The 24,734-nt window shown below is 42.8% G+C and overlaps 1 protein-coding gene across 3 annotated transcripts in view; it reads right to left on the bottom strand.

Moving 5' to 3' along the window:
• SLC30A10 (solute carrier family 30 member 10) overlaps nt 1-19,041 on the bottom strand; it is a 36,037-nt gene extending 16,996 nt beyond the window's left edge. The window contains exon 1 of one of the 3 annotated variants that reach the window (XM_070474499.1): nt 18,591-19,041. In XM_070474499.1, the coding sequence (XP_070330600.1) occupies nt 18,591-19,041 (451 nt within the window). Of the gene's footprint in view, nt 1-163; nt 979-18,590 lie in introns of those variants that run through there. The other 2 variants (XM_020912613.2, XM_070474501.1) reach the window with 2 other exon arrangements.
• Nucleotides 19,042-24,734: the final 5,693 nt, after the last annotated feature.

Genomic DNA, 24,734 nt, shown 5'->3' with positions numbered 1-24,734 from the left:
AGAAATTGTAGGAATATGTTCAGCGAGCGGCAGAGACCTAAAGCCGGCCTGCAGTGGAAATCGATTACTTTGAAGCAGGCAGTTATAAAAGAGGGCGAGGAGGAAGGGACCGCGCGTGAGGAGGGAAGGGCAACGCGGGCCAGAGGATGCAACCGAAAGGCACCTGCTACGTTTGAGAAGACGGTAGCCCCCTTCTCATCCTTCCTGTCCACCGAGGCAGCGCGGAGGGTCACGGCCGAGTCGCGGCCGGGGGCGGGCAGGGCGCCGGCGTGCCAGCCACACTCGGCGCCTTGAGGATCCCCGAAAGCGCCGCGGGTGCCGCCCCCGGCCGCGGGCTGCGGGTGCTGCTGCTGCTGCTGGCGGCGGCGGCGGCGGCGGCCGCAGCAGGCGAACCAGGCGGCGCAGTCCTGGAAGATGAGCAGCCCCACCACGTTGACCGCCAGCCCCAGGGCGCCCACGATGAGCACCAGCTCGGGGTCATCGATGCGCTCGGGCCGGGCCAGGCGCAGCACGGCCTCCACGAAGATGGTGAAGCAGAGCGCGGTGAGGAAGACGGCGTTGCTGAGCGCGCCCACCACCTCGGCGCGGGCGTAGCCGTAGGTGGCGCCCAGCCCCCCGCGGGGGCGCCGGGCGATGTAGCCGGCGCTCAGCCCCACGCACAGCGAGATCAGGTCCGAGAGCATGTTGAAGGAGTCGGACAGAAGCGCGATGGAATTGCCCAGGTAGCCCGACACCAGCTCAGCCACGAAGAAGGCGACGGTGAGCACCAGCATGAATAGCAGGCGACACGTCTTGCCGGAGTAGCGGCCCATTCCGGCCCGGCCGGACGCCCCGCGCCGCCGCCGCCGCCGCCGCCGCCGCCACAGGTGGGGCGCGGCGTCCTGGACTCCGCGGTGCCCCCGTCCCCGCCTCCCGGGCCGCCCTGCCCGCCGGCGCCCTGGGCTTCTTATAAGGCGGAGGCGGAGGCCGGCGGCCCCAGTCCTTGCACGTCCAGAGTCTAAAGGAGGGGCCGGGCGGGACCTTCCGCCGCCTCCCCGGCCCCTGCCCCTCCCTCGCAGCTCGGCCTCACTTGGCACGTGGCCACCGGCCAGTGTCTGTGCGCCTAAGGACGGAAGTGGGCAGAGAGGGGGTCTGCCCGAAAGAGGGGGCGTGCCTGCGCGGCACTCGTCGCAGACACCCCCTAAGCAGCGGTGGGGTTCACCCGACGACCCGCTTCTGCAGCCCCTCGGGTCACGCGGGCCGTGACTGTTGACTCAAAGATAAGGACCTTGAGTGCTGCGGGGTGTGTTGGCAGTGGTGGACGTGAACACCTTCGCGTACGTGCCCAGACACCAATTCATTCCCCACTGACCCGGGAGCGCCGACCTGTCCCCCACTGCCCTTGCGTGTTTCCTGCCTTGCATTGCTGAAGTTTGAGCTGAGTCGGAGCTCCCACTCCACTACCGTGGTAGAGCTATTTTATTCCTCTCTTCTTGTTCACAGACCTCTTAAAGGACACGTTGTCCCTCTGTCACCCCTTCATGGCCCAGCATCGTCCCTGTCACCCTTGAGGATCTTGGCTCACAGGGTGAGCAGCCCTGGGGGAGAGCACAGATCAGACTTCTGTGCGTCCCGCCCTCCCACCCAGCGCTCAGAAAGGCGGTGTCTTTGTCTTAGGTGCAGGTCCCTGGGCCACCAAAGAAGCCAAGGTCAGCCCCCTCTGTGTTCTTGTCTTGTTCTCCGTTGGAGACAGTATCTCCTCACCCCGGTGGGTCCCTCCCAACATGACCTGATACTCAAGAGTTCAGTGACTGACCTACATGAAGACTTATTCCAAATAGAGCCTTTCTGTTGACAACAGGTCCAAGTGAACAGAACCCAGAGGAGAGCTGTCTCTTGGACTCCGGGAGAAAACAAGGATGGGTGTCCTGGAAAAAGGGTGTTTGCTCCTGGTCAGTTCAGGGAGTGGGGTAGGGGAGCTCTTGCAGGTTTCTTTTGTTTCAATGTTATACCCTTCTCTCCTCCAGAAAAAGATCTGAGGGTGAAGTCTGATGATCGCTCTTCTCCCTCCCCCATTCCGCAACTCCTGAACTTTAACCATTGATAAACACACACACACATCTGGTTTTGGCTTGGAAATGGATAAAAATGGCTCACTCCAAAAAAGCCACAGAATCCATTCACGGAACATTCTAATCCTAGTTCCATCCATTGCCTTAGCCTTGTAAATCATGATCTTGCCTTTTAATGGTCCCTGAGGGTCCTTAAAAATCATGCAAAAACCTCCTGAATCTGAGCGTCCCACCTAATATCAGGTGAGCCTCGAAATTCTAAATTCAGGGACACTATCATGCATTCCTTTCCCACCTCCAGGAAAATATCATTACATTGAGAACTGAGGAAATTGATCTTTCAAAGTCTTCTCTAAAAATTAATATTAAAATGATCAAAAACTTAAAAGCAGTAAGGAGATACAGGCCAATGAAAGTTTTGAAGCTGAGTGGCCTCACACAAGTTCTTTAACTGTCCGGGCTAGTTTTGACTACTGTAAAGAGGGAATAATAATAGTGTATTCTCATAGGGTTATGGGGATTGAATGGGTTAGTAGGTATAAAGTGACTATAATAGTGATAATGTAACATTATAATAGCAAGCAGTCAATAAATGTTAGTTACTAATTTAAAAAAAAAAAAGGAAGAAAAAGAAGGTGTGGAGTGAGGAAGAAGAGACTGGGCAAAGGATGCAAAAGTGAAGAGATCCAGAGGGCCACACTAGTTCAGTTCAGTTTGGTTGCTCAGTCCTCTCCAACTCTTTGTGACCCCATGGACTGCAGTACACCAGGCTTCCCTGTCCATCACCAGCTCCCTGAGCATGCTCAAACACATGTCCATCAAGTTGGTGATACCATCCAACCATCTTATCCTACCTATGTTGTCCCCTTCTCCTCCTGCCTTCAATCTTTCCCAGCATCAGGGTCGTTTCCAATGAGTCAGTTCTTCACATCAGGTGGCCAAAGTATTGGAGTTTCAGCTTCAGCATCAGTCCTTCCAATGAATACTCAGGACTGATTTCCTTTAGGATTGACTGCTTGGATCTCCTTGCAGTCCAAAGCACTCTTGAGAGTCTTGACCAACACCATAGTTTAAAAACATCAATTCTTCGGGGCTCAGCTTTCTTTATAGTCCAACTCTCACAACCATCATGATTCCTAGAAAAATCATAGCTTTGACTAGACGGACCTTTGTCAACGAAGTAATGTCTCTGCTTTTTAATATGCTGTCTAGGTGTGTCATAGTTTTTCTTCCAAGCAAGCAAACTTTTCTTCCAAGTCTTTTAATTTCATGGCTTGCAGTCACCATCTGCAGTGATTTTAGAGCCCAAAATATAGTCTGTCACTGTTTCCACTCTTTCCCCATCTATTTGCCATGAAGTGATGGAACCTGATGCCATGATCTTAGTTTTTTGAATGTTGGGTTTTAAGCCAGCTTTTTCACTCTCCTCTTTCACTTTCATCAAGAGACACTTTAGTTCTTCACTTTCTGCCATAAGGGTGGTGTCATCTGCATATATGAGGATATTGATATTTCTCCTGGCCATCTTGATCCTAGCTTGTGCTTCATCCAGCCCAGCATTTCACATGATGTACTCTGCATGTAAGTTAAATAAACAGGGGGACAATATACAGCCTTAACGTTCTCCTTTCCCGATTTGGAACCAGTCTGTTATTCCATGTCTGGTTCTAACTGCTGCTTCTTGACCTGGTACAGATTTCTCAGGAGGCAGGTAAGGTGGTCTGGTATTCCCATCTCTTTAAAAACTTTCCACAGTTTGTTGTGATCCAGGCTTTGGCATAGTCAATAAAGCAGAAATAGATGTTTTTCTGGAACTCTTGCTTTTTAAATGATCCAGTGGATGTTGGCAATTTGATCTCTGGTTCCTCTGCCTTTCCTAAATCTAGCTTGGAGGAGTTCACGGTTCACGTACTGTTGAAGCCTGGCTTGGAGAATTTTGAGCATATTCTCATATGAGAATTGAGAGTATATTTGCATAGGTATTAGTAATACAGCACATATAACAGAATTACTAACTGAGGCATACTCTAATGCAAGAAGAGTGATGCCCAAGTAGTGCAGACTGTGAACCCCCTGAGACATGTAATCTATGAGAGCAAGCCAAGCAGTCCCCACAAAAGAAAGCAGCCTTTTGGAGATAACTTGACAGTGCTAACACAGACCCCAGTGGCTGCACTCCTCTGTCATTCACAACTGCAAGAAAAACCTTAGAGCAACAGGACTATATCATTCGTGCCTATTGCCCAGTCATTCCCCTAACCAAAGGCAGATAAGAAGAATTATGTCATTGCCCCAGAGGGCAGTTGATGGAACCTGAAAGCCAGTGACTGAGTAAGCATAGGCGGGAGCTGTAGTGCCCTGCCCAGGGCCTAGTTCCTGACTTGAAGAAAGGCTAAAGGCTAAGGGTATCAACCAAAAGCACTTAGGAAAATGTTTTGACTAAATAACCATAACTACATATGTATATGCATGCATTTGTATATATACACATATAGTTGTGTGTACATATATATATTGTGTTGTTTAGTTGCTAAGTCATGTCCAACTCCTTGCAACCCCATGGACTGCAGCACTCCAGGCTTCCCTGTCCTTCACTAACTCCTGGAGTTTGCTCAAACTCACTTCCATTGAATCAGTGATGCTATTCAACCAATTCATAGTTGTGTGCTTGTATACATATATAAGAGGCTTCCCGGGTGAAGCTAGTGGTAAAGAACCTGCCTGCCAATGCAGGAGATGCCAGAGACGTAGGTTCAATCCCTGGGTCAGGAAGATCCCCTGGAGGAGGGCACCAATTCACTCCAGTAATCTTGCCTGGAGAATTCCATGGACAGAGGAGCTTGGCAGGCTACAGTCCGTGGGTCACAAAGAGTCAGACATGACTGAAGTGACTTAGCATGCATGCATGCATACATTTATATAGTTGGTGTCTGTGTATATATACAAACACATCTGTATGTATATAGGTTGGATATAATCTAAGTTAATCACCAAAAATGTAAACTGTATCTTACAGTTATAAATTACGAGGTTTCGTAGTTTTGTTCATTGAGTTCTGATTCTCTGCCCAACCCTGTGCTGAGAACTTTATAGTCATTATCTCACTTCATCTTCATAAGAGCCCCATAAAATAAGTACAGGCAGACTTCAGAGATACTGCAGATTGGTTCCAGACCATCTCAATAAAGTGAATATCACATAAAGTGAATCACAGGAGGTTTGGGTTTCCCAGTGCATTTAAAAGTTATGTTTAAATTATACTGTGGTCTGTAAAGTTTGCAATAGCATTATGTCTAAAAAAAGTATATACCTTGATTTAAAATGTTTTATTGCTTAAAAAATTATAATCATCACCTGAGCCTTTACTGAGTCATGGTAATAACGTAAAGATCATTTATGACAGATCACCAAAACAAATACAATAGTTATGAAAAAATTTGAAACACCTTGAGAACTTCCATAATGTGACACAAAGACAAAAAGTGAGCAAATGCCCTTGGAAAAATGGCACCAATAGACGTCCTTCAATGCAGGGTTGCCACAAACCTTTGATTTGTAAAATACACAATATCTGTCTTCCAAGCACAATTAACCAAAGCACAAAAAAACAAGGAATATTTTATGCAAATACATGTCTGCATTTACTTTTTAAGTCAGGAACCTAAAGCCCTAAAGATTTTAAGATTTTTGTAACATCTTATGGTAAAACACAATAATTTATTAGCCTGCCCAATAAATTGCCGAAGATGGCACAATCTGTAAATGATAGAATAGAAATACTGTCTAGGCATCACACTCTGCAGTGTACTTTATTTGCCCCCACATTATACTAATTTGATCATTCTTAACACTTCTTTTGTTCTAAACAAATGAAAGAACTTTTTTTAAAGTTCATCATCTACTGGTACAGAACTTGATGTGCTATAATTCATAAAGTCTGATTATGACACCCTAAATTCTTTTACTTTGGTGTTTAGCCCAAAAACTAAAAAGACTGATTTTTTTAGAAATTGAAAAAGCAGCTGTTATTGTTTTCATTTTTCAATTCTCCTTCACAAGAGAAGATTTTTCCTTCAGAGAAAAGAGCAGACATCTTGTCCAAGGTACCAAATTCTTACTCAAAAGAAGAGGTGGCTCTTTTTCTGCACAGCACCTGTCTTCAGACTGCAAATACATCATCAAAGGATGGCCCTTTCTCATCATCAGCCTGGCTCCAAACATGCTGAGCATATTACAAACATGATGATTTTTCAAAAGGAAATTGCTTCTCCAAGTAGCTGAGGAATCTTATGTACAAATCAGTTCTTCATTGATGAATTTATATAATACGTGTATTTGTAACACTTTTTAACTCAAAGGTATTTTTTGTACCAAAAAGTATGTATTTCTCTTCCATGAAGATTTTTAGAATACATTAAAACTTAAAAGATGCTTTAATTGAGGTGACTTTTTTTAAATGATAAAGGCATGAGACAAAAAAAGGTAAAAATTAGGTAGTGGTCCACACCACTTTGGGCTGTTGATAGGGAGAAACTGTCAACATCTGCGTTATAGCCCATGAAAAGGAGGCAGCTCTGATATGAATTTAGAGCTGTGCTATTAGCCTGTTGTGAGGAAGGAAATGGCAACCCACTCCAGTATTCTTGCCTGGAGAATGGACAGAGGTGTCTGACGGGCTACAGTCCATGGGCTGTAGTTGGAAACGACTACACAATTGGACATGGAAAAAGCTGGACATGACTCAGTGACTTAACACACACAAACACACACTGGCTCAAGAGTGAGGCAGGCAAAATCCTCCAGGCAAGGATTTTGACCTTAGCAAATCAAAGCTGCTTATCACCTACAGAAGAATGACTGTTATTATAGATGCAAGGATATTCTAATGGGCCTTCACAACCAGGAGTTTTTAAGACTGTTTTTACTTATGCATCAGTCTTATTGTGCAAAGAAAGTGAGAGAGAGAGAGTAGTTCGCTTTCAGAAACTGCAGGGAAATTGCACCAGAGGAAGAGAGAGCTTTTCTCAGGCTAGACAGATGCAAAGAAGAAAAGGAGATGCACATCGATCTAAATATACTTAGAGGGGATTAGATTAGATCAGACTGGGAACTAGGAACCAAAGATATCTTTCAGAGACAGGAAGGCAAGACATCGGACGGCTGACTGGCATTGAGGAATGCTCCTCACCAGCCCCAGAGGGAACCAGAAGCAGGGAGCTATTCAAAGTCATCCTTAGAACAGACTTACGGTTGCCAAGGCTGAGGAGGGGGATAGACTGGAAGTTTGGGTTAGCTGATGCAAACTATTACATATGAGATGCATAAACGACAAGGTCCCAGTGTGTAGCAAAGGGAACTATATCCGATATTCTGTGACAAGCCATCGCGGGAAAGAATATGAAAAAAGAATGCATGTATATGTATAACTAATCACTTTGCTGTACAGTAGAAATTAACACAATATTGTAAATCAACTGTACTTCAATAAAATACTTTTTTAAAAAAATAAAAAATAAAAGTCTAGTTTTTTTTTTTTTTTTTAAGTCATCCTCTTAAAGCTGCTGTACCATCTGAAATAAAAGCAACTGGGGAATCCAGCAATTATCCTATGTCTGTCCCATTGTCATGTGCTGGGGATGTGGCGGTCAAGCCCTTTCTTTATTTCTTTAGTTCATAGATCTTCAGATGGAGAGGATACCTAAAAAGCCCTGAGGAGCCTCACTTGCCCTCACCTTGAGTAAGAGCCTGAACATGAAGTGGATGCCCCATGGGATAAGACGGTAAGGCTCTGGGGAGCAGTAAGTGATTTTGCATATAGAATGGATATGAACTGTAGTTGGAGGGCAGACTATGCAGAGCGTTGTTTCCAAAGATGGCCAGAACGTTATCTCCCATTCACCATGTTTTCTCACAGGCAGACCTTGATGCTCCTTCCATTGAGAAACAGGTCTGAGGGCTTGACACGCCTTCCATCTTCTCACCTGCTTGTATCCCATACAATCTGAGTCTGGGCCAGAAGAGGCATTGAGACATCTACCTCGTTTGATGGGACACTCACGGTTGAAACCTGAGCCACCACAGACGATGCCTTGAGGCGATGCTGTGTGAGGAAGCCAAGCCACACAGTGAGGGCCTGTGTCATGGTCCAGTAAGCAGTCCTTTCAGCCCCAGAGCCAGACATACGGTGATGCAGTCTCTGGCCATCACCTCGCTACCTCAGCCTTTGACCCTTCCCAGCTGAGGCCTCAGACAAGCTGTTCCCACTGTGTCCTTTCCCGGTTCCTGCCCAGAGAATCCTGAGTATCGTATCATCAGATGATTGTTGTTTTACGCCACTATTTGTGACAGTTTGTCACACGGTTAAGTAGAACAAGGAACCACCATGTAAAGACTGGCAGAGCTATTCAAAATTTCTATACAATTTGGAGCTATTTGAGAGGAGAAACTAGGAAGACTAGCATAGAATATTTAAGGTATTATTGGGTTCCCTGGTGGCTCAGATGGTTAAGAATCTGCCTACAATGCAGGAGACCCAGGTTCGATCCCTGGGTTGGGAAGATCCTTGAGAGAAGGGAATGGCTACTGACTCCAATATTCTTGCCTGGAGAACTCCATGGCCAGAGGAGCCAGGTGGGCTGCAGTCCATGGGGTCTATTATTAGACGTGATTCAAAGCAAAACGGTTATCATGGATGTGGGGGTTTGCCTGCGTCCTGCGGGACTGGTCGGGAACAGACAGAACTAGGACAGCTAGGACAGGAAAAAGGGGGATGAGATACACTGGAGGGGATCAAGGCAAGAACACAATAGTGTGAGTCCACGCCCGACTTAGACTTTGGGCTTATTTGGAAAATGCTTTTCAGGTGAGATGATCCAACTTAAAGAGAGGTGAGAGCTGAAGAGATTTGTTTGGAAAACAGCTGCTTTTGGCAGGCGCCTAAGCACTGACTTCATTTCTCTCACTGTGATAAGGGGGGAAAAAACTACGTTGGAAAAACAAATGCCTGACCCAGAAAACAAGGACCAAATTAAAGGGGGGAAAGTCCAGCAAAAAACACCAGCCTTATGTGGAGCAGAGAAAGAAAAGGAGCAACGTTAAGAACTTGATTAAACCATGAAACCATGAACAATTCTACTGAGCCTTCTGCAAGAGCAGGAAGAGGGGAGGGAAAACCCTGGAAGCCCCCCCCACTGCCACACACACTTCAGAACAGAAGACAGAAGATCGGTCAAAGGCTGTGGGAAGACAGACAGATGCTGGAGGGGCAGAAAGCAGGAGCAGGGGCAACAGAACAAGCTTCCAACATTCAAACAGCTTCAGCTAAGCAATCTACTGAGAGCGACCCTCAGGCTGAAGCCAACACAGGATCGAGGGAGAAGCTTCCTTAGGAAGCAAGTCACAGGCCTAGCAGCTCTGGAGACGGTGGCGGCAGCAGCCCCTGAGACAGGACTGAGAGTGCAGACGGGGCAGAAATTGGAGCTGGAGAGGAAAACGGAATCCAGGGGGTTGCTAGCTTGCATTCTCCATTCCCTCCTTCCCCCTCTTTCTCCCTCCCTCTCTCTTTCTCTGTGTCTCTCTCATGCCACCTGGAGCCTCAGAAGTCTTTAAAGCCTACTCTACAGGTAGGCAGGAATATTTTAAACATTGCTTCCTGGAAAAGGAGGCAATGTGTTTTCCAGATACAAAAATCTTGGTAGCATAATTAACCTCCTGTTGTGGGGTCTGCTGGCAGAGCCAAGTCCGCTGGCACATGCTGACCCACCTCGGAGAGAAGCAGAAACCAAGAAGACTCCTTGGAAAGGAATGTCGATTCCAAAGGGCGAATGTCAGTTGCCCTTTCCTCTGACACTGTTGAGTCTCTGCTATTATCCTTGTAAATGGTAATGAGGGCCTGGCTTCTATTAGGTGCTGAGTTCTGGGAACTGAAATTTACCTATATTAAGTGCTCTAGCTCTGGGTTAATACTATGTGCTTCTGTCAAGCTTTTTGAACTCTTTAAAAAGTGTGGCAGGACATTAGGAAAACACTTAAAGTTCAGACAATGAAGCGAAAGCCAACATCCAGAAAGGTAAGTTGAAGCCAGAACCTGACTTAAGGATGTCTGCCCACCAAAGACAAAGGATCTCGCCTTGGATTTTTAACAGCCTTGTGATGGGATATGATGTAAGAGACAAAACTGAGATCCAGGCACGGTGAGATCAGAGATCCCCCCACAAAGCTCAATCCTTTGGTAAAAGGTTGAATCAAAACAAACAATAAAATAAACACACAAAAACTTACTGCCTCAAAGGAGACAGCATGAAAATTTGCATGTTTCACACTTGGTTTTGGGTAGAGAGAAAAATATCCCCTGTGGAAAGTTGGAACTATCCCCTGGTCTTCATGTGGGAGTGCAGTCTAAATTCTCACTATAATTATCATCCTCAAGCAAAGAATTTTTTAACTGCTCCCCAGTTTCTAATGGCTTCAGGGACCCAATGAAAAGTAAATCTTCTGTGGGAAAATGTATTTACAATCTTCCTCAAAAAATTCCCTCAAAGAAAGTTCCATTGATCATGAGTTCACAATAAAACATCATGAAACACACAAAACATGAAGAAGCAAACCACTTTGAGAGAGGCAGCAAAAATAATAAATGGCAGAATCGAGCATTCAGAAGTTGCAGATGTTAAGAATATAAGATGCAGAAAATAAACTGAGCATATTTAATATATGGGAATAAGGGAAGGTATGAAAAGTAAAAAGTAAAAATAAAAATAAATTTCACTGTAAATGAAAAATACATTAGTTGAGATTAAAAACCCAATACAAGGCACCCCTACTCCTCCTAGCCAGAGAGTTATCTTGATGCTATCATTTCACATTACTCTGCAGTCTCTAATGAGCAATTCTTAACATTTGTGGGGCCTCAGTATTCATTTAACTAATATACTTATGAACTAATATACTTACTGTTCTAACCCATTTTAGTCATTGAGGAGATGGGTTTCAAAATTACCAAATACTGGACCCAAGGATTATACCCAAAGGAAAAAGTGATTATAGGAGGTGCAGGCCTTGTGAATACCAACATCAGTACTCTCCTGATAATGGTCTATCTAGCCCATCCAGGGAAGCCCCCAGTGAAGGGCATGTAAAGCTGGAGAGTCCTGCGGGGAGATGCTTTCTCTGGTCTTATGTTTCCTTGAGGGGACCGCCATATTGGCTCTGACTGACCCCTTCATTCCCTTTCCATGAGAGAAGTTACTCTTAGGGTGAGGTCTCCTTTTATTGGTGGGTTTAGTGAAAGTCACTCAGTCGTGTCCAACTCTTTGCGACCCCATGAACTCCACAGTCCATGGAATACTCCAGGTCGGAATTACGGAGAGGGGAGCCTTTCCCTTCTCCAGGGGATCTTTCCAACCCAGGAATTGAACCCAGGTCTCCCACATTGCAGGCGGATTCTTTACCAGTTAAGCCACCAGGGAAGCATTGGTGGGTTCAACGGAAGGAATAGAAGCCTGGCTCAGCCCCTCCCAGGCTTTATCCTCTGAACAATCTGCCCCTCGGAGTGTCAGTCCTCTCTGCTCCTGGGCCCCCTCTATGCCTCCCATTGTTGAGCTGGGCCCTGAAGAAGATGATGGGTATGTTTACTGCTGAAATAAGTATTAGGAAGCTATTGGGACATCGAAGGTCCACCTTCCAATTCAGCCTTTATCAAAAACAGAGCTACAATATTTATTGCCATCTGACTATCTTTGCTCCCTTAGCTCTCAGTTAGTTCTAGGCTCATGAGTGGACATTATTTATTGGCCCCATAAAGTCCCAGCAATGTCATCAATCAACTGGTCAGGAGCTGTAAGCTGGTTGCCAGCTGCCCTCTTTTCTCTCCTGCAAAATCTCAAGATTGTTTCTTCAGGGTAAGAATTAGACAGAAAACAGATGGTCTGTCCTGATAGTTCCTCCTTCAACCTGACTTCTTGGCTGCTCTTCTATCTAAGGAGTCAACCACTAGTTCTCATTGGCCTGAGTCAAGGACTATGATTTTTTTTCTGTTGTCTATTGGGCTGATACATTTTTAGAGTTGTCACAGCAGACAATGAACAAGAGCCCAGATATACTTCATCAAAAATTACTTCATTCATAAGCCAGAAAGATAAAGACCATTACAGTATACTAACACATATATATGGACTTTAGAAAGATGGTAACGATAACCCTATATGCAAAACAGAAAAAGAGACTCAGATGTATAGAACAGACTTGTGGACTCTGGGAGAAGGCGAGGGTGGGATGTTTCAAGAGAACAGCATTGAAACATGTATATTATCTAGGGTGAAACAGATAACCAGCCCAGGTTGGGTACGTGAGACAAGTGCTCGGGCCTGGTGCACTGGGAAGACCCAGAGGGATTGGGTGGAGAGGGAGGTGGGAGGGGGGACTGGGATGGGGAATACATGTAAATCCATGGCTAATTCATTTCAATGTATAACAAAAACTACTGTAATGATGTAAAGTAATTAGCCTCCAACTAATTAAAAAAATAAATTTTAAAAAAAATCTTAAATAAAAAAAATAGAAAAAAAAATTAAAAAAAAAAAGAAAAAAAATTACTTCATTCAAAATTCTCTGGAGACAACTTCTCAGATGTAGACAATAAATATCAGGACACAGACTGTGGAAGACATTCCTCTAAGAAAAAGGAGTCTCTAGATACCATTGTCTCTTATAAAAAATGATGACAAGACTAGTATTTGTCATAAGCATCAGAGGCAGCTATACAGAATGTGATTTATATAAATCACAGTGACTACTGTCTCCACAAAAGAGCAAGAAGAAGGTAAAAAGTAATAAATATATTCTTTATATCCTGTAAGCATCTGACCAAAAGAAAAGAAATAATAATAAGCTTACTTTTACTTCCACTTTGTTGGAAAAGTAAACTGAAAATGTTTAAAAGGCAAATCATCCTGAGTTATAGATACATATATACATGTAGATGGGCTTCCCAGGTGGCACTAGCGATAAAGAACCTGCCTGCCAATGCAGGAGATGTAAGAGACGCTGGTTCGATCTCTGGGTTGGGAAGATTCCCTGGAGAAAGGCATGGCAACCCACTCCAGTATTCTTGCCTGGAGAATCCCAGGGACAAAGGAGACCAGTGAGCTATAATCCATGGGGTTTCAAAGAGTCAGACACAACTGAGCACATGTCACATGGCATGGCCAGAAATGGTGATGAATCTATATGGATCATAAGGATGAATAACAGCAATCCACTGTGGGTGTTGGCCCAGGATGAGTGCGGCTGCCAGTCTATGGTATGGAGCAGGCAAGGACTTGTCCACTGAGGGACTAACTAAAATATGACCTTTATTCTTGTCTCTTCAGCCCTTGGACAATCACTGTCAACCACCGCCACCAAGTGCCATGTTGAGGAATTTACACACAGGATATACTTCCTTCACAATGTCCTGACGAGATAGATAATTCCCCACTTTACAGATGAAAAAACTGAGGTTTAGTAAGTTGAAGTAACTTTCTGGAGATCATTCAGCTACTGGAATTAGGATTCTACCTCTGGAGGATTGATTTACACTTTTGTTTTGGCACCAAGTCCTAACCACTGGACCACCAGGGAATTCCCTGATTCGTACTTTTTGACATGCCATTTTGTGATTATTTCCAAATAATTTTTCACTGTTCGTTATTTTTTTCTTTCTTTGATCAAGTAGAGTAGGTTTATAATTAAAGCCCTAGATTTAGCCTTGTAATTCTTTGTCCGCGACCATTCACTCACTGCATGGTTGTGGTCCTGACTCTACGTTTTTGTTTCCTTATCTGAAAAAGGCAAATACCAAGTATTCCTTCTTGCTAATTATTTCACAAAACATATAATTCTCCAAATGTATATGATACACTGCTGCGCTTATCCTCCTTCACTTTCACAGTCTCTGCATATTGAATGAATATGGCTGAGAACAAGGAACGAGTCTCTTTTTTTTTCCTTCAGTTGAATTTGATTTCACAAATGTGAAACAGCACATAGTTTTCAGTCTCCCTTTAATCTTTCTTACTCATTCCCTGTAACTGACCCAGAACCCCATCCCTGCGCATCAAGAGAGGTGAGAGGCTAAGCAAGCTGGCCTGAATGTACAGAAAGAGACCTAAGGTAATCTGGGAAGCATCTGCTCTAGGGGAGATGCTGTGATCTGTGACAGGTGTGTGTTCACTGAGTGCTCCTGCGGAAGTGAATTGTTCAAAACACTTGGAAAACAATTATGTCAGATATAGACAAATCGAAAAGTAACAGCTTCTGGGAATTAAGCATCACGCTTCCTAAAATCGTTTAATAATTATTGTAAATGCCCGATCATTCCAATCTTGCCTCCAAAGTAGAAAGAGAACCAGGGAACCGATACCTGGAAAATCTTTCCCCTTCCAGTTTGAAAAGCCAGCTTCCCTTGTGCAGTCTCCGCTCTCTGACTTCTTCCGTGGTACCTGCTGCTGGGAGGGAGGCAGCCGATTCCTCCCTGCCCCTCCTACACCCTCAGAGCCCTGCCTACTTTGCTTGTTTCTGGATAAAATGTGCCCTTAAAGGAAAACAAACCCCATTTGCTTTCAGTGTCTACGGGACTGTCCGGGTGAAATGTTCCCATTAGGCTGTAGCACTGGGACTTAATGAGAAGCTTGGGAAAACAGCCAATCAGCAGCCTGTTAAAAGCCTCCCCGGCAACGAACTTCACCGATTACATACAGGCTGTCACTGCCCCTAGCAGGTTGGTTGGGGAAATATAATGCCAGAAAGGTGATGAGAGAGAGTGGCAAAGAGAGGAAGAGAGAGGGAAAGAACAGAGTTTGGAAATCAAAACAAAATTTAAGTAGATAAATTCACAGGGAAGGCATTTGCTTAAAAAAATGTTTAATAATAAGTACATATTTCAGACCTAAATGTGTCATTCATAAATTGTGTAAATGGCAAGCCTATCCTAGACAGAGCTGCACAAAATCACTTTTGGTTTAAAATAAAAGCCAGCGTAAAGCAAGTGTTGGTTGCTCAGTCATGTTCAGCTCTTTGCAACCCCATGGACTGTAGCCCGCCAGGCTCCACGGTCCATGGAATTTTCTAGGGCAAGAATACTGGACTGGGTAGACATTCCCTTCTCCAGGGGATCGTCCCAACCCAGGGATCTAACCCTCGTCTCCTGCACCGCAGGCAGATTCTTTACCCTCTGAGGCACCAATGTAAGGCCAAGTATGGTTCAAACACAAGTCAAGGAAAAGAGAGTTCTGTCTGTAAAATTTTAAAGAAAACTCAAACATGAAACATAATCGAAAAGAAAATGCAAACATAAAAGATAAGGTGAAAGTCAAGGAAAATCTAATAAAGTAAACAAGGAGTAGGAAAAACTGCAAACAAAGCAAATTTCATCCCTAAGTCTAGAGAAAGAAAGTAGTGGGTGCCCTGTGTTTCCTAGGATCTGAACTGACTTGTTTTCACTCCTCTTCCCTTTCTTCAAACACATTTATAACGCTCTTCCTCCTAATAATCTCACATATATAGCCATCCAAATTTGAACCTTAAACCTGTTTGTTTTTTTCTTTTGTGCTTGCAATTTTTACTTTTTTCATTTTCCTTTTTCTTTAGCTAAAAATATCTGCTCCACCATCATTTTTTCCTGTTGGGGATGGACTCCCAACTGGCTAGATACTGGTATAAGGCTTCCACAATCCCAGTCTCAGCTTAGTCTTCCAGACATTCTTTAGTCCCAGGTGATTTTTTAAATTTCTGACTCCCTCTGTCTGTTCAATTCTTCAACATGTCTTACTCCATGAATACCAGAGAGGTTTTCAAGTCTTAACAGTACATACATTCTGTTTTGTTCACATTTAGGATAAATTAGTGGTCTTCTTTTTACCTTTCTATGATCTCAGACATAAAATATAACTGGTATCAATTCCTACACCAGATAGATAAAACAAAGCAAGTAAAAGATCCACAGAACTGAAAGAGACTGAAGGCTTTCTAAGTAAAAAATTCTTTTTGGTCAACACATTCCACCAAAAAAAAGTGATGGATTATTTGATTCTGATCACTCAACCAGGAGATTCCATAGTTCTTTAGTTTACAGGACTTCCAAACCCGTCAAGTTAGAATTTTGTATATAGAAAATCTTATTCCTAAATTTGGGTTGAATCTTTTGAAATCAAGAATCATTTTTTCTTCATATTTTATACCAGGAGGTCCTGGTATACATCTATATGTATGGATTAATCACATTTTTTCTTAGACTAGGAGATAATTGGGTTGATGACAGTTTATGAGATTTATCTAAGCCAAATATTGATTCTTGAAGTTTATTTAGCTAATTTGAAGGATATTAAAATATATGTTTCAGGGAAAGTGATAAATATGTAACTCAAAACATAAATGCTATGACACTAAGTAGCTATCCTAAAATCACTAGGAGGATTTAAACACTTTAAAAGTTCTAAGAGAAGAATTCAGCAATACCAAAAGCTACCCAAGTAATAATTCTAACATAGAACATAGACCTTAAAGCACTAGCTACATGTGTGTGTAGTACCAAAAACAATAATTTAAATATAGAATATGAATCTTAAAGCATCATCTATACATATGTATAGTACCTATCATTATAATTATTTAAATAAGACTATTATACAGCATCAAACATTTCAAAAGGAGATAGATGCTCTAGAATTAAGACAGTAGAAATCCATATGGTTAGGGTAAAATACTTGTCTTTAAGCCTCTTCTTATCTTAATATGAACATAAACATTAGAAATCACTGCTTCCCAAACAAGAGCTGAACTAAGATCTACCTGATAATAATTCAGTTTATAAAAATAGAACAATAGTTATCTACCAATTTTCATGTTGGTCAAAGAGCCAAACTCTTTGCCTACATTGCTTTTACTATATGCAAGTAAATATCATATGTCAAAAGTAAAGAAAAAATTAGAATTAAAAACACAAGGTAAGTTTAGCAATGCCAATACTAACCATTGATTTGATCAGCTTCCTTGCCTTAAACTTATACTTAGCAATAAATATTGTTTTCTTATATCAAATATGTGAATTTTATGATCTTGAACCTCCAGTACAGCATGACTGATGTAAACAAGGTATATGATCTCAAGTTAACTATTATATTTTACAAAAGATGAGGCCCTAACTGATTCATTAAATCAAATAAAGATACAGACTCTAGTTTCTTGTCTGTTCCCTTTTATACTTAACACATACTATAGGTGTTTTCAAGATGCATCTTCTACTAATAGGAAAATTGAGACAGAGATAGAATATAGGACTGCTCCCAGCTGGGAAAATTTACAATGTCAGGAAAGACAGGAGGAATACAATAAAAAATGCAAAGTCTTACTCTGAGGTCCCCTGTTGAGTTACATGACCCTCTGACTAGTGAGAAAAAAATTTTCAGTGTCAAATAAGAAAAATCTTGAAATTTCTTAAAATCCAGATAAGCAATTAGAATTCAATTGCTGGATGATCACATAATTCAGACTTGCATTGTGATTTCTTTAAAAAACAATAGTCTATACCAAGCGCCTATTAAGTGCTAAACACTTAGAATCCCATTGAGTCCTCATTGTCTCCAGATTACAGGTGGGCCCACAGCCAAGGTAAGTAATTTGACAGCTGCCCTGTAGGAGAACCATGATTTGGACCTGGTCTGTTCATGCTATAGGACTTCTTAAAAAGCACTGAAAATTGCTCTTCTGCAAAAAGCTTTTAACATATATTTTAAAAATTCCTTTTGTGGCACTAAAGAAACATGGTTCCATCTAATAACTTATCTTTTGGATTTCATGTTTTTCAATGTATTGTTCTCTTCTGAGATTTAATTTGATCTTTTGACAGATAATCCAATGAGTTTGGTACTCACTCCTAAATTCCTCCTAAAGAGTTACATGTAAATAGCTTTCCTTTTTCTCAAATAAGACAGATGCCTATGATAAATACAAATATTTCAATTCAGAAATAGAGCTAAGTTTACTAGATCATCTTTATTTTTCCTTTCTGCATTTTACATCACATTCCTTGAATATATTCTTAAGAGGTTATCTATGCATCTGATGGTTTTTGAGCTGTTGCTCCAAGTGGGCTGGTTATGAAGCCTAGTAGTTTTCAAACACTTGAGGAGGGAGAAAATTAAACTATTATTTTAAAATCCAAACACAGCCCTGTCACATCTGGATGAACAAAAGGGAGTCCCTAATTAAAGGAGACAGCTTTGCATGGCAAATCCACTTTCTGGCAAAGGACTCCCTTTATGGCCACGGTTTATCACTCTACCTGTCTGCACATTTTTCATCCCCTGTTACTAAAAAAGACCCCTAGGTGGTCAGCTGCCACCCGGCTTATAAGGAACTTTGGACTGGAAGTGACGCTTTGGAGAAAGACCTTTAGTAAAGTTCGGGGAATGAATGGGCCTCACTCCACAGCACCCCCAGGGGCCCCCAAGATAGCACCTGGCAGGACTCTGACCAAACTACAACATTTGAGGAGGCGTTTACCTGCTTCGGCGTCTCCCTGGGGCCCCCGCGCCGCGCAGTAACAGCAGTCCAAGAAGATGATATAGTTGAGAATATTGAAGAGCAGCCCGATGACTCCAGCGCTGAGCACCAGCAGCGGCGTCTCTGTCTTCTGCGGATCAATATACCTTTTGACAGCTTCCACCAGGATGCTGAACATCAGGGCCACGGCGAAGACGGAGTTGCCAAACGCGCCCACAACATCAGCCCGGAGAAAGCCAAACGTGCTCTTCCGGTGCTGCTGGATGCTGCTGGCCCTGACGCCGAACAGCCCGATGATCATGGAGACCAAGTGCGAAAGCACCGCGAAAGCATCGGAGGTCAGCGAGAGGGAGTTGCCTATGTGGGAGATCACGAGCTCCATCACGAAAAGGAGGATGCTCACCACGCACATGAGGATTAAGCGGAAACTTCTCCCCGAGTATCGCCCCATGGCGCTCTGCTGTCCCTCTCCTTTTCCTGGGAAGGCTGAGCTCTTAGGGGAGCTGATGTAGAGATCACAGCTCCTGGGTAGCTCTCCCTTTCAGCCTTTCAGCGCCTGTCATATTTGAAAATCACTTTTTACAGGCTGCTATAAAGCCATAAAACGGTTTAAAGGGCAATTAAGCAAGAGATGTCACGTGAGCGGGGACTTATGGAAGGAGAAGACACCGACTTCCAGATAAGAACTGGAGGGGCTCCTTTTGCTCATTTGTGTGTATCATTAGAAAAGTCGAGTCTCTGTGTCTGAATCATGCACAGACTCACGCATGGCTCACGCATGGCCTTCCTAGATTCCACACTCCGTGTTTGCAATAACCGCTGTGGCATTTTACATAAACAATCATATCTTGTCAACCTGGTGTGTGAGTGGCTTTGAATTCTGTTTACTGCATGGAACAGGGAATATTCTAGGGGTCACTAATCCAGAGATTAGAGTTACAGTAAGTGAAAGCCAAAAAACAGCTAAGGTGATTATTTTTTTCTGCCTTGTCCACTGATCTGGAATAAAAAAGCACCCCACTTCCAAACTCTTTCCACAAATAAGACAAGAAAAACATTCTTCATGTTTAGGAAAGATAGAATACCTTTAAAGGAGCTAAAGACATAATCCCAGTTAGTTTTAGGAAGAAAGTCAAATTACAATGTCTTGATTTAACTGAGGTAAGAAGACATTTTTTACTTTTAATCTTATCTTCTGTCACTTATAAGCCTTAAAGGTTTACCAGTTCCCAAATATCTAAAAGAACAGTAGCTGCTATTGTTTTGAGTAAACTGCCTGCAGTCAATCCTTTAAAGAAATACAGGTTGAAATGACTATACCCAATCCTAACTGAATTTTAAGTCTGACTGTGATGGCTAATTTTATGTGTCAACTTGACTGGGTTTGCAGGTGCCCACACATTTGTTCAGACGTTATTGTGAGTGTTTCCATGAAGGTGTTTTGGGGTGGGACTAGCAGTTGAATCAGTAGACAAAGTAAAACAAATTGTCATCCTTAATGAGGGTGGGCCTCATCCAATCAGTTGAAGGCTTGAAAAGACCAAATTGGCTGACTCTCCTGCAAGTAAGGGAAGATCCCTCTGACTGACTGCCTTCAAATTGGGGCACTGGATTTTTTCCAGCTTTCAGGTTCAGACTGAAAGTTTGACTCTTCCTGGGTCTAGAGCCTGTGGGCCTTTAGGCTGAAACTACACCATAATTCTCCTGGGTCTCCGCTTGCCATGTTGACATTGGGACTTTCTCAGCATTCATAATGGCAGGAAACAATTCCTTTAGTAAGTCTCTATGTATATACATATCCTACTGGTTCTATTTATCTGGAGAACTTAAGACTAATACACTGATTTTGACTAAAACATGACTACTTAAAAGTAGCCCTAATAATTTCCTTGGCCTCTCATAAATCTTTGCCAATTCAGTTGCTATTCTAACAGTGAGACTTCTAGACAACCAGATTGTGATAATTACTGCAGTCAAGGTGACATTAAGGTTTTTGGCCCAAAAGAATGACGCTGCAAAGTGAGATGAAGGTAAAACAAAGATGACAGCTCTAGAAACAGTGTGGGAGCAAGAGGTGGAAATGTTGTCATTTGGTGAATCTATTAGACGTCCAAGGTGAAACGCTAAGTAGAGAACTGAATAAGGGAGTCTGGAGTTCAGAGGAGATGGGGATAGCCTGGGAATACATGAACTTGAGAGTTGACAATACGGATTTAGAAGTCAAAAGACGCCCAGAGATAACCAAGGAAATGAGAGGAAATACAAAATGAAGATACAAGTAGATAAGAGAGAAGGGCCAGAAGGATGAAAGGGAAGCCAGGAGAGTACAGTATTCAGGACTACTGTATTCAAGAAAGAATGTGTATCAAAAAGGAGAGAACTAGCTGAGTCAAATGTTGAGAGGACTGGAAATGATGACTGGATTGAGTTTTATGGAGGCCCCTGGTGACCTCAGCTAGAGAGCAAACATGAAGTGGAAACAGTGACAGATTTTATTTTCCTGGGCTCCAAAATCACTGCAGATGATGACTGCAACAGTGGAATTAAAAGATGCTTCTTGAAAGAAAAGCTATGACAAAAAAAAAAAAAAGAAAAGCTATGACAAACAAACAGTGTGTTAAAATGCAGAGACATTACTTTGCCAACAAAGGTCCATCTAGTCAAAGCCATGGCTTTTCCAGTAGTGATGTACAGATATGAGAGTTGGATCATAAAGAACACTGAGCCCCAAAGAGTTGATGCTCTTGAATTGTGGTGCTGGAGAGGAGTCTTGAGAGTCCCTTGGACTACCAGATCAAACCAGTCAATCCTAAAGGAAATCAACCCAGAATTGGAAGGGCTGATGCTGAAGCTGAAGCTCCAACACTTTGGCCACCTGATGCAAAAAGCAGACTCATTGGGAAAGACCCTGATGCTGGGAAAGATTGAAAAGGAGAAGGAGCAGCAGAGGCTGAGATGGTTAGATAGCATCACTGAACTCAATGGATGTGAATTTGAGCAAACTCTGAGAGATAGTGAAGGACAGGGGAACCTGGCGTGCTGCAGTCCATGGGGTCGCAAAGAGTTGGACATGACTTGGTGACTGAACAACAGCATGAGAAGAAACAACAGAGAGAAGAAACTGGAGATGGCAAGTACAGATCATCCTTTCGAGGAGTTTTATTTCAAAGCAAAAGGAATATGGAGACAAGAAAGGGTATTTTTAGGTTGGGGAAGGTAACAGCACATTTTTAAGCTGATGGAAAGATCCAGTAGAGAAAGAAGATGTGATGATACATGGACAGAGGTGCTGAAACATCACCATCAAGGCGGCCAGAGGGGAGGGGTTTTAGGGCACATGCGGAGGGGCTGCCCCCTGCTATGAGAAGAATGTTCATCTGCCTAAATAGACATTTAACCAAAGACATCCAGATGGCCAACAGGCACATGAAAAGATGCTCAATATTGCTAATTATTAGAGAAATGTAAATCAAAACTACAATGAGATACCACCTCATACTAGTTCAGAATGGCCATCATTTAAAAAACTATAAATAATAAATGCTGAAGGGGGTGTAACTATTGGTGGGAATATAATCTGTTTGCAGCCACTATGGAACAGAGTGTGGAGGTTCCTCAAAAAGCTAAAAATAGAATTGCCATATGATCTAGCAATCCCATTCCTGGGCATATATCTGGACAAAACTATAATTCAAAAAGATACATATACCCCTATGTTCACAGCAGCATTATTTACTATAGCCAAGACATAGAAACATCCTAAATGTCCACTGACAGATGAATGGATAAAGAAAATGTAGTATATATTATACATACCATGGAATATTAGCCATAAAAAGGATGAAATGCCATTTGCACCAACATAGATGGATGTAGAGATTATCATATTAAGTGAAGTAAGTCAGAAAGAGAAAACCAGATACCAGGTATCACTTATATGTAGAATATAAGAAAATGACACAAATAAACTTATTTACAAAACAGAAACAGACTCACAGACATAGAGAACAGACTTGTGGTGCCAAGGTGGAGAGAGGAGGGGAAGGAAGGATTGGGAGTTTGGGATGAGCAGATGTAAAAACACATAGGATGGATAAAAACAAGGTCCTACCGCATAGCACTGTATGGGCTACCCTGGTAACTCAGCTGGTGAAGAATCTTCCTGCAATGCAGGAGACCCCAGTTCAATTCCTGGGTTGGGAAGATCCCCTGGAGAAGGGCTAGACTAGGCTACCCACTCCAGTATTCTTGGGCTTCCTTGGTGGCTCACAGTAAAGAATCTGCCTGCAATGTGGGAGACCTAGGTTTGATCCCTGGGTTGGGAAGATCCCCTAGAAGAGGGCATGACAACCCGCTCCAGTATCCTTGCCACAGAGAATCCCCACTGACTGAGGAGCCTGGCAGGCTACAGTCCATGAGGTCACAAAGAGTCAGACCTGACTGACTATGCACAGCATTTTATAGCACAAGGAACTATATTCCATATCCTGTAATAAACCATAATGGAAAAGAATATGAAGAAATATATATAACTGTCACTTTGCTATTAACATATAGTAGATATTAATGCAATGTGCATGTTAGTCGCTCAGTCATGTCCAACTCTTTGTGATCCCATGGACTGTATGTAACCCGCTACGCTCCTCTGTCCATGGAATTCTCCAGGAAGAATACTGAAGTGGGTTGCCATTTCCTTCTCCAACATAATATTATAAATCAACTATACTTTAATAAAACAAATGATAAAATAAATTTTTTAAAAAGACAATGGTTCATCTGAAATAGCAGAGAAGGTGGAAATGTGGACACTTGAGTGGGGAAGATATGGTGGAGGTTCTTGTGGGTCTCTTTGTATTATCTCTATCTTCTTAGTGAAACAGACAACATGATCAATCAAAAGTCAGAAAGGGGAAGTACTGAAAATCCAAAGGGAAAAAAGCTCTGAAATAATTGTTCAGAAGAGTGAGAAAATGAATGAAGGAAGGCAACACAGTACAGTTACATATTTGTGTGCATGCAAGGTCGTCCAACTCTTTGTGACCCCATGGACTATAGCTCACCAGGCTCCTCTATCCATGAAAATTTCCAGGCAAGAATACTTGAATACATTGCCATTTTCTACTCCAGGGGATCTTCTTGACCCAAGGATCGAAACTGCATCTCCCCTGTCTCCTGAACTGGCAGGTGGATTTTTTACTATTCTGCCACCTGAGAAGCCAGTTACATATTTAGCACACGTAAAGTAACGTCAGTGTTAACATTGTCACCAGTCTGTTAAACCCCAAGCTCCTCACTCATTCAACAGGTGTTTCTTCACCACAGAATTTGGTTTTGGTGACCCTATTACGTGAGACTGTGTTGTTGTTCAGTTGCTAAGTTGTGTCCAACTCTTTGCAACCCCGTGGGCTGCAGCATGCCAGGTTTCCTTGTCCTTCACTATATCCTAGAGTTTGCTCAAACCCATGTCCATTGAGTCAGTGATGCCATCCAACCATCTCATCCTCTGTCATCCCCTTCTCCTGCCCTCAGTCTTTCCCAGCATCAGGGTCTTTTCCAATGAGCTTGCTCTTTGCATCAGGTGGCTGAAGTATTAGAGCTTCAGCAGCATCAGTCCTTTCAATGAATATTCAGGGTTGACTTCCTTTACGATTGACTGGTTTGATCTTTGCTGACCAAAGGATCTCAAGTCTTCTTCAGCACCACAATTCGAAAGCATCAACTCTTTGGTGCTCAGCCTTCTTTATGGTCCAACTCTCAAATCCGTACGTGACTACTGGAAAAACCACAGCTTTGACTATACAGACCTTTATCAGCAAAATGATGTCTTACACTGTCTAGGTTTATCATAGCTTTTCTTTCAAGGAGCATCTTTTAATTCCATGGCTGTAGTCACCGTCTGCAGTGATTTTGGAGCCCAAGAAAATAAAATCTGTCACTGTTTCCACTTGTTCCCCATCTATTTCCCATGAAGTGACGGGACCAGATGCCATCGTCTCAGTTTTTTGCATATAGAGTTTTAAGTCAGCTTTCTCACTCTCTTTTTTCACCCTGATTAAGAGGCTGTTCAGTTCCTCTTTACTTTCTGCCAAAAGAGTTGTATCATCTGAGACTTCTTTAATAGAATCTTTTTATATCATTTCAGTA

This window comes from Odocoileus virginianus, chromosome 11, assembly GCF_023699985.2.
Source record: "Odocoileus virginianus isolate 20LAN1187 ecotype Illinois chromosome 11, Ovbor_1.2, whole genome shotgun sequence".
Classification (NCBI taxonomy): Eukaryota; Metazoa; Chordata; class Mammalia; order Artiodactyla; family Cervidae; genus Odocoileus; species Odocoileus virginianus.
The sequence above is the reverse complement of the archived record's forward strand: the minus strand, read 5'-3'. Positions and strand labels throughout refer to the sequence as shown.